The following is a 12,517-nucleotide window of genomic DNA, read 5'->3' as shown; positions in this document are numbered from 1 at the left end:
TATTGTGGAAGGCCGGGCCAAAAGGCAGGGGGGCGAGGCGCTTTTGAAAGCCCCGCAGAAGCCGGCAGCCAACGCAACCGGCTTCTGCGGGGCTTTCAAAGGCGCCTCCACTCCCACACACAAGGCAGGAGGGGCCCAGTCAGAAGGAGTCCTTCTGGGTGGGGCAGATTGACCCCGGGCTGATACTCCCAATCTGCCCAGGTCTGCTCTAGACACTTTTCTTCATTTTGGTTACTTGGAGAGCAACCAACTTCAAGTTGGTTGCTCTCCAGAGGGGAGAACTTTGCAGATGTTTTACAGTTAAAGCGCAGACGAGATTAAGTGCGGCTGCCATTGCTGGACGGGAGGGGGATTGTGGAAAGGGAGGCAGGCCTTCACCTTGCAGAGGGAAAAGGGTCAGGTGCGCACCAACGTGACATTTGGCAGCATCACCAGAAGGGGCAGTGGCAGCAAGCTTCCTACCTACCTCTCCCCCTGAGTTGGATACTGTAAAGGCATGTGGTCTTTGTCACGGCCAGACAGGTACATGCACATGGGAACTGATCTGTGGGAGAGGGGAGCCAGGGATCTACCCCTTTCGGGGAACCTCCAAGAGAGGTTATGAGACGGAGCAAGCCAGGGGTAGGAACACCCAGCGGGGGGCCACCAAGGCTTGCGCCCAGGAGCAAGAACATATATTCAGCATAGGGACAACTGCCCAGCTGAGGTCTACCATGTGAAGGGTGACATCTTCCTCCAACAAGGGGTTGGAGGAAGGAAGACTTCCTGGGGACAGCACTTGGGGTTGCCCAGCGTACAGATCCCATGCTGTGCCTCACACTTCCTTGTTTCTGCATATGTGCTAATAAATGGTTTGGCTATGGCAGAAATATTTCCCCACAAGTATGAGTGATGAGTGTTCTGTAGCAGGGCACCCTGAGCAGGAGTGGTCCCATCTTCGGATAGCAAAGTAAATCCTTCCTCCATATTATGAGCAGATGGGAGGACACGATAGCCTCACTGCATCCTTTTCTCAGACATATCCAGTTAACACAAGCTCACACACCTCTCCATCTCCAGGTAAAAGTAAAGATCATTGACCAGGAAATTAACAAAGATGATGCGCCCAGGAAATATTCGGCGTTTCACTGGTGGAAGTTCAGCATCTTCTGTGGTGGGGCTGGCAGAAGATCCAGTGAGTCGGCCACTCATTCCTGCAATGCTTTGTCGTGGCTGATGAGACGTAGGCTGGGGAGACAAATCTGAAAAGAGAAAGCCATTGTTGGGCTTACTATGGCCCTTTCCCCACTTACCGTTTGCTGTGCGCTACTCTCCCCAAATAGTGCGGGGTCCAGCAGCACTCCCCACGAGTCCGGGCGGCGACAACACAGCCGCCCCGACTCTGCTGCTCTCGCGTCCCCTCAGCGTGTGTCATTTCTGGCGCTGAAAAAACGGCACCTTTTGATGACCCTGCGCAGAACGCGGGGCAGTGGGGAAAGCCGGGAAACACCACCCCTGCACCAGAAATGACTCGCGCTGAGAGTAGCGCGCCACAAACGGTAAGTGGGGAAAGGGCCTATGTATCTTCTTATCAGAGGATGGAAGATATCCTTGAGGAAACCCTCCTTATGCTCCCTCTGGAAATTTAAGCATCTCTTGTTTTGAAGCATCCTGTAGCTAAGCTATTTCCCAACGTCTCAAATATATAAAACTCAAACTACAAAGACTGGAATGTTCATTACAAAAATGTGAAATAGAGAACTAGATCGTGGTATAGAATGAAGGTCAGTACCAGGTCAAAAGCTATCCTATACCCGTGGTGGTGAACTTTTGGCACTCCAGATGTTATAGACTACAATTCCCATCAGCCCCTGCCAATTGGCCATGCCGGCAGAGGCTGATGGGAATTGTAGTCCATAACATCTGGAGTGCCAAAGGTTCACCACCACTGTCCTATACGGTCAACCCTTGGAGTCAAAGTCTGACCATCTCAGTCTTATCCATAGTGAAGCAACAGGCCAGAAACAAATCTGGGTGGGATGCATACCCTCTACCTGCAGTTGAAATGGTATCTTGGTTATTACCTGGCTGGTTCCTAGGAGGGACAGCTGCTGATTTCCGTTGGCCTTTTGGAAGGTCATTGCAGAGGGCTGCAAAACTAGACTGTCATGGCCACATTTGTATATGCCGCATTTTTTACTCTGCTTAGTTAACCCTGTTCAAAGGAGAGCCTTAATGCTTGCTAGGTTTAATGTTATGCCTTCTGCTTTTTTGTTAGGCAGACTCAACAATATAGAAAAGTCTAACAGATTGTGTCCTTGCAGTACTGGATAAGTTGAATCCTTGGCCCACCAATTATTGCATTAGATCTGAGGGAATTAGATCTAAGTTTGTGAACCTTACCCTCTTATTCCAAATTCATCTCCCTGATTTATTTAGACTACTTTATTCATTAGATAACCCAGACACCTTTTTCTGTGTGATGGTTGCAAATTTTCTTTTGGAAATAATTCAGAGTCATCCGTAATTATATATACATATTAGCAGGGTACCCGTGCTTTGCTACGCATAGTTCATCACAGGCTCTCTATGAATTTCAGGGTGACATTCAGCATACTTCTTTACAGCCTGTTTGTGAACTTTGGGGTGACATGCAGCATATTTCCTCACAGCCTGTCTGTGGACTGACGGGTTGGTTTTCGCATATTTTGCAGCAGCTTCCTGTAGTTGTCTTTTTCTAATGCAATGTGTTATTACTCTCTTTCACCTGATGGGTTCCAAAAGACATTTGGAAGCAGTCGTATTTTCGGGATACAGAAAGGAAGTGTTCTGCCATTGGATGCTGATGAGTTAGAAGAGCTGTAGAGAGGAGTTCAGGAGGTGGGAGTTGAAGGGCTGGGAGCTGGACTGTTACCGCCACTACTGGCACATTCCTGGGACTCATCCTGCCACTTCAAACCTTGACACCAAGAACAAATTGATAGGAGGCAGACAGCAATAAACTTATCTCCACAATGAGTAATCTGATGTCCGCTATACAAAACCCGACAAATGTTTAAGTAGCCGGGTGATAGTGTAGTTTATGGAATCTATCCTTTGATAGTATTTGGCTGAGTGGTATTTGTTAACATGGAGGATGGGTGGAGGAGTACTTTTTCACAGCCTGTCTGTTAACTTCAGGGTGACATTCAACATACTTCTTGGCAGCCTGTTTGTGAACTTTGGGGTGACATGCAGCATATTTCCTCACAGCCTGTCTGTGGACTGACGGGTTGGTTTTCGCATATTTTGCAGCAGCTTCCTGTAGTTGTCTTTTTCTAATGCAATGTGTTATTACTCTCTTTCACCTGATGGGTTCCAAAAGACATTTGGAAGCAGTCGTATTTTCGGGATACAGAAAGGAAGTGTTCTGCCATTGGATGCTGATGAGTGAGAAGGCTGTGAAGAGGTTCAGGGTAGGGTTGAAGGGCTGGGAGCTGGACTGTACCGCCACTGCAGCACATTCCTGGGACTCATCCTGCCACTTCAGAGCACGACACCAAGAACAGGGTGATCGGAGGCAGACAGCAATAAACTTGTCTCCACAGTGGCTCGATCTGATGTCCGCCTATGCGAAACCCGACCGTGTTTAGTAGCCCAAGGTGATAGTGTAGTTTGTAATCTATTTTGATAGTATTTGGCTGAGTGGTGTTGTTAACATGAGGATGGGTGGAGGAGTACTTTTTCACAGCCTGTCTGTTAACTTCAGGGTGACATTCAACATACTTCTTGGCAGCCTGTTTGTGAACTTTGGGGTGACATGCATGTCTTCCTCTGGCCATGTCTGTGGACTGAGGGGTTGGTTTGCGCATATGTTGCAGCAGCTTCCTGTAGTTGTCTTTTTCTAATGCAGTGTGTAAAGCACTTTCTGCGTTTAATTCCTCTTCTCCCTGTAGCGGTTTCAGCAGAAGGGAAAGGTTCGCATGCATTGTGGAGGGCGGTGTTAGAGTGCAGTTGGCACACTATGGTGAAGGACATGAAGCTGGTGGTGTTTAACTGTCACCCCTAGAATGTTCGTGCAGCATGTCTGTGGACTGAGGGGTTGGTTTGCCATTAGAATGTTCGCGCAGATGGCCAGAGATGAGCAGTGAAAACAGTAAATAGGTAATAAATCAAGTGGAAGTGAATATTTTGGGAAATCCTTTCTTAGTGAGCACCTGGAGTATGTAAGGAACAGGTGTGCCAAATTTCATGTGTGTGGCTTCGGTGGTTTTTGAGTTCTGTTGATGAGTCAGTCAGTGAGTGGAATTTCGCGTTTATATATATAGATATTCTATGATGTTTATTTTATGCATTTTATGCTCTTATTATTATACCTATTGTTATATTCATATTTTTTTTCTTTTTTCTGTTATTATTATGCCAATAAAGGCTTACTGTACTGTATGGCCACCCCTGTGGGCATTGATCAGTAGATAAGCAACTCTATTCTGTACCAGTGGCATTTTCTGAATAGTTTCAACAGCTACCCTCAGCAGAGAGATCTTTAAATTGCTTAGGGTGGCACCATCAAGGAGCAAATAAATCACAGGCAATGAACACAGTGGCCCAAAATCTGCGAACATCTTAAAAGAGCAAGACAAATAGTTTGTGCTTCATTGAATCAATGGCCATTTCCACACAGCACAAATAAAACATTTTCAGGACTGGGGGGGGGGAAGTGTTATGGTGTGAATTTCCACAGTTTCCCCCCCCCAAAAAAAACATTTTATTTCTAGCCTCAAACCGTTTTAAATGAATCCCCCTTTCTTGTGATTCTTTTGGCTGAATGTTTTTTAAAAGCTTCATTTGTGCGCTGTCCCTTTAAGATGCCATTTTGTGAGACCACTCTTTGCCTGAAGAAGCCCCTTGCCCTGTTTTTGGACCATTTCAGAGCATTTTTGAGATTGGGGGGCAGCGGCTTATCTTCACAGAATCGACTACAGAAGATTCAAGGAATTGTACCACGAGGCTTTGAAGCACGAATCACTGATTTGTCCATACACTGGGGGGGAAACCAGGGAAGTCAGAAAATAGCAATCAGGAATCGTTTGAAGGGGGTGAGTGCGAACAAATGTTTTAGGAGACTTGGGCAGAAAAGGCCACTGTTTTTACCCTCTATGCTCACTTATTTCTCAGCGTCCCAGGAGTTCCATGTAACCATGTTGTCACATCTGATAACTCTGCTTGCACACCTAACTAAACTTACAGTGCAATTCTAAGCAGAATTACACCCTTCTAAGTTTGTTGAACTCAATGGGCTTAGAAGAATATCACTCTGTTTAGGAGGAGTGGGAGGAGTTTGGATTTATATCCCCCCTTTCTCTCCTGCAGGAGACTCAAAGGGGCTTACAATCTCCTTGCCCTTCCCCCCTCACAACAAACACCCTGTGAGGTAGTTGGGGCTGAGAGAGCTCCGAGAAGCTGTGACTAGCCCAAGGTCACCCAGTTTAGGATTATTCTGCTACGGGACATCCCAAATGTTGCTCCTTTGCGGGGGGGAGGGCTGTCAAGTCACTCTTGCCCTATGGGAACCTGTAAGGTTTTCAAGGCAAAAGACGTTTGGAGGTGGTTTGCCATTGCCTGTCTTCATATCACAACTCTAGTGTTCCTTGGAGGTGGCCCATCCAAATACTAAACAGGACTAACCCTGCTTAACTTCTGAGATCTGATGAGATCAGATTAGCCTGGGGCTATCCAGGTCAAAGGTCGAATCCCCACTTGAAATTTGCACGCAGATCCAAACCTGTTAGTTGTGGAACTGTGTTCTCTTCATTGGAGTTTCTCCCTCCCCACCGCAGCGAGCACACAGCAGACACACCCGGTTGCAGAACTCTTAGCAATCCCCACTACAAGGCGAGCTTGCTTCGCCGGTCCCCCCTGATTGGCTGGCGTGCCTTGATGGGGTGGGACCTTTTCCCACTGCGGAAACGTACATTGTAGGGGTGTGATAAAAAAACCCAGCGTGTAAAAGTTTAACGTTTAACTGTTTAACTGTGCAAACAGTTAATCGTTACCTGTGTAAACCATGAACGATTCAAAGTTACGCGTTTGACTGTTTAATGTTTGCATCCCCTTCTGCTGGCCGATCGCAAAAGCGGAAGTGAAACCAAGGAAAGGCTGCATGTGCATCGCAGTGCTGATTGGTTGCCTGAATTCCATGTCACACTCCAGGGCAGGAAACGAGTCAGGGTTTCAACCCTCATCCCTCCCCTCGGATCAGCTCTGAACCGTGTTAATGGGGTCTATGCCACTTGCAACCAGGTCCTGCCGGAACACGGATTAACGGGGAGAACGAGCGCCAGAAACGGAATCTGCCACGCAAGCAATGGGGAGGTCGTCCTTCAAACCTGGTTTGTTTGTGTTCTGAAACCTGCCTGAGACGGTAGTGGGGATTCGACCAAAGAAGGGTTGTTCTTAAAGAAGGATAAGTTAGATTCTGGACCTACTTTCCTTGGTGTTTTTGAGTTCCCGATGCAGAAATTTTTCGAAGGCTTTTCGATGTGCTCGATAACTCATTGCCTTCCGGAACCTGCATATACTCTTGACAAGTGAGCCAAATATGTTCCAGGCCCTTCTCTGCAGAAGAGAACATTATCAGCTTATAAACAACACAGAGTGGCTATATGCTATGCTGGGAAGCGTGCCATTTCAAGTATGGAAAATGGCATGTGAAACGAAAAGCTGAATTCCCCTTTTCTTGAGTGCCACGGTCCCTATTCAAATCAGGTCTCTGCATACCTAGGAATAAAGATCCCAGCATGGGACCCTAGGCGCAGACCTTACCCAAGGTCCTTGTGGTGGCCACATGTCCAACATGGGGCCTTCTTAAGTTGTCAATTGGCCCTCAAGCCAAGATCACAGTCCTTCACTATCAAATATAGTGAGAGTACAAGGCGAGAGGATACAGTCCCAGGTCTCTACTCCCCAAGCATTGCTTACGAGTTTGTCTTTCATGAATGAGCTTCGTCTTCCTCTTGTGACGTGCGGAGTAAATTTACTCTCAGACTCAGGATACAGACCTTGGTACAATTTAAACCTACCGAAACAAAAGGAGAAAGACGGCCTGAGCTGAGGATTTGCCATACTAATTAATAAAGCCTGCACCTAGGCAACCCAGATGCTGCATGAAGAAAAGTTAAATTTATGGCCTATAAAAACTAGGCAAACATGTGAATCTACATTGTGTTTTACTATTTACATTATTCTGGTTACACTACTGCAGGGGTCTGCAACCTGCAGCTCTCCAGGTGTTCATGGACTACAATTCCCATCAGCTGGCAGGGGCTGATGGGATTTGTAGTCCATGAGCATCTGGAGAGCCACAGGTTGCAGACCCCTGCACTAGTCCTTGAAGCCTCACCTTGTGTCTTTAAAAATGAATTCACCAGTGGTGGGATTCAAATAATTGAACAACTGGTTGTTTTCAAGCACCATTTTAACAACCGGTTCTTCCGAAGTGGTGCGAACCGGCTGAATCCCACCACTGGAATTCACCCTGTAATTTCTTGCATTTCGTAGACTTTTGACTTGGCTGTCTACGAGTTCAGCCCCAAACTTCACCCTATCTCTGCCGAGAGATGATCAACCTCCTGCATCTTTGGGGCTGTAAGCCCATGAATGCTCACAGTGTGGGGGATTATGCCAGGAGATACAGTTCTGTAAGTGCGAGGGGTGTAAGCCTTGCAGACCTTTGCAGATAATGCCCAGGGCAATTTCCTAGCACCAGTGATATATATTCCAAGAGGTTGGCCCCAGAAAGGTCTTGCTGCTGCATTTTGTAGCAACGAAAGTTTCTGAGGCATCTTCAAAGGCAGCCACACAGACTGCAATACAGAAGCCAAGCCTGGAGGGTAAAATAGCATGGATCTGGTTGTTGTGAGTTTTTCAGGCTGTGTGGCCGTGGTCTAGTAATCTTATTCCTAAAGTTTTGCCTACATGTGTGATTTCAGAGGTCCTCTGAAAATTTGGTATTTTCCTCCCCCTATCCCCCTTAGATACTTTTGTTTTGTCTAGTATTTTTATGCTGTTTGGTGTGTTTACAATGTATAATGATATATAGATGGATAGTGCTGGAATACGGGAGAGAGATCTGCATTCTTGTTTTGCTGTAGATATTTTTACTAAATTGGAGATTTGTAATATATTTGGTCATTGACTGTAAATAAAGTCTTCTTCTTCTCTTCTTCCTCCCGCAGTCAACATTTGGTCAGGAAACAACCAATGCCGTAGCCATTTGTCATATCCCTTCTGCTCACCATCGTTCTCCAAGGCACTTCATGACACAGTGCTGCGCTGAGACCAGCATGTCGAGAGTAACACAAGAGGACTTCTGTACCTCTCGGATGATATTTTCATTGCATTGTAGTAGCTTTTCTGGAGAGGGGGAGATAAAAAAATTCATTCCATTATCTCCTGTCAATCTCTGCTCCTACATCGGGCAATCTTGGTGGCTACCAATGACCATTTACAACCAGTAACTGAACAGCAGTCTGGATGAAACCTCTTGGTAAGCCGGTGGCCTGTTTCTACATTGCTAATGGAAATCATTTTTTTCCACTCACCAAGTGTCCATGGGCAATAAAGCATGTTTGCAAGCTTGTGAAGCAAGTAATTTGGTGAACTATGCCAAACCTTTGCCTGCAAACAACTTTATCATGAACGATATGATTTTGAAGAGGTCAGAAATACTCTTTGGAGAAACTCTTCTTGTTCACGTTTTGCACCAGCTGCTACACGCACACATACCTACACCCACAGAGGACATGATTCCAGCCAATCGGAGATTGCAGAGCTCTAGGTAACCAATCACATTTGGGCAACATGATGATGACCCCAAGGGCACGTGATGGCCTCACATTCAGATGTACATTAGGAGGTGCATTCAATACCATTTCCACTTTTGGATACACCTTCAAAAAAGCATTCTGGACAGTGTTCTTGGTTATGCTGCTCTGGAGTATTTTTGTGAGAGCACACCAGAACAGTGAGATGAAGAAGAAGGAGGAGGAGGAGGAGGAGGAGGAGGAGGAGGAGGAGGAGGAGGAGGAGGAGGAGGAGAAGGAGAAGGAGAAGGAGAAGAAGAAGAAGAAGAAGAAGAAGAAGAAGAAGAAGAAGAAGAAGAAGAAGAAGAAGAAGAAGAAGAAGAAGAAGAAGAAGAAGAAGAAGAAGAAGAAGAAGAAGAAGAAGAGGAGGAGGAGGAGGAGGAGGAGGAGGAGGAGTTTGGATTTATATCCCCTCTTTCTCTCCTGCAGGAGACTCAAAGGGGCTCACAATCTCCTTGCCCTTCCCCCCTCACAACAAACACCCTGTGAGGTAGGTGGGGCTGAGAGAGCTCCAAGAAGCTGTGACTAGCCCAAGGTCACCCAGCTGGCATGTGTGGGAGTGCACAGGCTAATCTGAATTCCCCAGATAAGCCTCCACAGCTCAGGCGGCAGAGCTGGGAATCAAACCTGGTTCCTCCAGATTAGATACATGAGCTCTTAACCTCCTACGCCACTGCTGAAGAATGTCAGCCTCAGTTGCTGAGGCAAGGGGATTGTGTTCCCTCCTTCCATTCACATTTCAGCACCCTTCTGAGTTGTTCCTAAAAAATAGATTTTAAAGGATGGTGTAGATTGGAGGATGCAGAGATATCAAGGAACCTCTTCCCCTCAGTTCAGTTCATTTCTACAGATAGTCATGATCTCCAGTGTGGTACTTGGGAACACCAGTGCCCAGTGAAGTGTTTCTGGGTGACCATTTCCTTCTTCACCAAAGCATCTCTCTTAGCCCCTCTCGGTTTCCTTCACTTTATTAGAATAATGCTTTGGAAGAACCTAGGAGACATCACCTTTGCATCTGAAGGAAGTGCTTGTTCACAAATAGATGTCTCAATCATAACATGCTTGGTTTTCAACCTCCCAACATTTTGCAACTGGGCTCAGCACCCTGTGGTGGCCATTTTGTGATTGGGCTCAGCACCCTGTGGTGGCCATTTTGTGATTGGGCTCAGCACGCTGTGGTGACCATTATATGATTGGGCTCAGCACCCAGTGGTGGCCATTTTGTGATTGGGCTCAGCACCCTGTGGTGACCATTTTGTGATTGGGCTCAGCACCCCGTGGTAGCCATTTTGTGATTGGGCTCAGCACCCGGTGGTGGCCATTTTGTGATTGGGCTCAGCACCCCGTGGTGGCCATTTTGTGATTGGGCTCAGCACCCTGTGGTGGCCATTTTGTGATTGGGCTCAGCACCCTGTGGTAGCCATTTTGTGATTGGGCTCAGCACCCTGTGGTGGCCATTTTGTGATTGGGCTCAGCACCCCGTGGTAGCCATTTTGTGATTGGGCTCAGCACCCTGTGGTAGCCATTTTGTGATTAGGCTCAGCACCCTGTGTTGGCCATTTTGTGATTGGGCTCAGCACCCTGTGGTAGCCATTTTGTGATTGGGATCAGCACCCTGTGGTGGCCATTTTGTGATTGGGCTCAGCACCCTGTGGTGGCCATTTTGTGATTGGGCTCAGAACCCTGTGGTGGCCATTTTGTGATTGGGCTCAGCACCCTGTGGTAGCCATTTTGTGATTGGGCTCAGCACCCTGTGGTAGCCATTTTGTGATATCCATTCTTGGCTCTCAAAATTCCAAAAGGGCTCAATGAGACTGGGGACACCTGTTTAACAGAATGAGAGTTTTCAGGGAATCATTACACAAATTTCTCAGCAAAATCTGAGGGGTGGACCACATTAAAGGTGGGAAACATAGCAGGAAGGATTGAGGTTCCTGTAACCAGAAAGGGCTGTCAGCACTTGGGGGAAAGAATAGGGAAATTAATCTATAAGGATTGGAAACATGGAGACAAGGAGGTGAAGAATATCTACAAGACGGCCATAATGAAGTGGCAAGCCAGAGTCTGAACTGAGAAAAAGGTCCAGAGAGTAGCGGTAATAACAAGTTGGCAGCACAGCAGGGGAATGGCTAGGGAAGCGGACTAAGAGGGAAGCAGATAGACATGAAAACAAGGGAAGAACAGGCAAACTGATCAGACGAAAAACCTTGATTAAGGATGGGGAGATCTAAACTAATGACATGTTCTGTCTGATGCCAGATCTGGACTTGATGAAGTGTTTAGGAGCAAGCCAGACCAGGAGGACCTATTGGGTTGCTGGGATGGGGGTAGAGACATGCTGGGACCTGGTTAAAACAAAGGGGTTGTAGGCCTTTCTGAGGAAGCTCAAGTGGTGATCATAAGGAGTCCTTAGGCACCGAACAACTGATTGCAAGCTACAATATTGGCTGATCCTGACCACAGCAGAAGGTGGACAGAAGCCCTATGATCAACAGGTCAAGGAGGATAGTTGTCACACATCCATAGTTTAAGGGTGTCAACCCACAGAGCTCATGGAGTGACATGTTGGTGGGACAGAAGAAAGTGGAGCAGGAAGCCTATCGGCCTGCTTACCTGGAGGAGTAATGTGGTAGAAGAAATTCTTGACGACTTCATTGATCATAATACGCTGAATCTTGGGATTGGTTTCTTTAAGGATATCTTCCACCCCCATCCAGAAAAGCAGTGGGGTTTCGGCATTGTGCTGCTTGAGGAAATGTCTGAAGTAATCCAGATGTACGGGGTTCTGATAAATGTCGGTCAACTCTCTAAAAAACCAATGGAGAGGTTAGGGAGCAGAGGGCATTGGTTTTCCTGTGCCGTGTGTGTGTGTTCCACACTCTTTCCAGTCCCCATGTTTGAATCTGATGATGAGTAATGAGAACAGTTGAATAGAAATGTCCCACACTGTCTCTTAAGCAAATACAGTCAAATCATAAGAACAACCAGTAACCTTTGGTACAAATACAGTCAGTCCTAAGAGCTGGAACTACAGAAATCTAAACAGCATTTGGATTTTTTTTCCTCTGCTTTCATTCAGGAATGAAGCTTCTAGCCCTCATGAGAGCAGAGGTGGGGTCCAGCAGGTTCTCACCAGTTCCCAAGAGTGGGTTACTAATTATTTGTGTATGCCGAGAGGGGGGTACTAATTGGGTCCGCTTTTCCGTTAGAAATTCCATTAGGTCCAAAAATCATAAAGTCCTGTTGTTTCCTATGTGGCTGGTTAGCGAAGGTAGAAAACGGGATAATTCTTCCTGTTGGGCTGTTTTAAAAACATGTTTTAGAAATATGTTAAAGTTCCTTGTTTAAGGAAAGTATCCTTCTTTTGATTTCTAGAAACAAAATTAAGTATTTGAAGAGAACCCGAAAGTATTAGAAGTGATATTTGACAGGCAGTCCAATTACAGAGGAGAAATAGTTGTTTCTGTTGGCAGTAGACGATAGGACTTGAAATAATGAGTTTAAATTATGGACAGAAAGATACTAGCTGGAAATTAGGAACTTTTTTTACAGTAAGAGTTTTTTACAGTAACAGAGAAATTATTAATGCCCCGCCCCCGTCGTGCCCTGCCCAGCCCCATTGGCGCTACGCCACTGTTTTAATCCCACCACCATGGGAACCTGTTACTAAAATTTTTAGATCCCACCACTGCATG

General features: G+C 46.4%; 1 protein-coding gene across 3 annotated transcripts in view; it reads right to left on the bottom strand.

Annotated features, from left to right (window-relative positions):
* Window positions 1-12,517, bottom strand: part of RGSL1 (regulator of G protein signaling like 1) — a 93,798-nt gene that overhangs the window by 16,774 nt on the left and 64,507 nt on the right. For all 3 annotated transcript variants that reach the window (XM_048495796.1, XM_048495797.1, XM_048495798.1), the window contains 5 exons: window positions 11,436-11,629; window positions 8,256-8,373; window positions 6,940-7,036; window positions 6,447-6,576; window positions 1,046-1,241 (listed from right to left, as the gene is read on the bottom strand). In XM_048495796.1, coding sequence (XP_048351753.1) covers window positions 1,046-1,241; window positions 6,447-6,576; window positions 6,940-7,036; window positions 8,256-8,373; window positions 11,436-11,629 — 735 coding nt within the window. The remainder of the gene's footprint in view (window positions 1-1,045; window positions 1,242-6,446; window positions 6,577-6,939; window positions 7,037-8,255; window positions 8,374-11,435; window positions 11,630-12,517) is intronic.

This window comes from Sphaerodactylus townsendi, linkage group LG05, assembly GCF_021028975.2.
Source record: "Sphaerodactylus townsendi isolate TG3544 linkage group LG05, MPM_Stown_v2.3, whole genome shotgun sequence".
Taxonomy (NCBI): Eukaryota; Metazoa; Chordata; class Lepidosauria; order Squamata; family Sphaerodactylidae; genus Sphaerodactylus; species Sphaerodactylus townsendi.
This window is presented reverse-complemented; position numbering and strand designations above follow the sequence as displayed.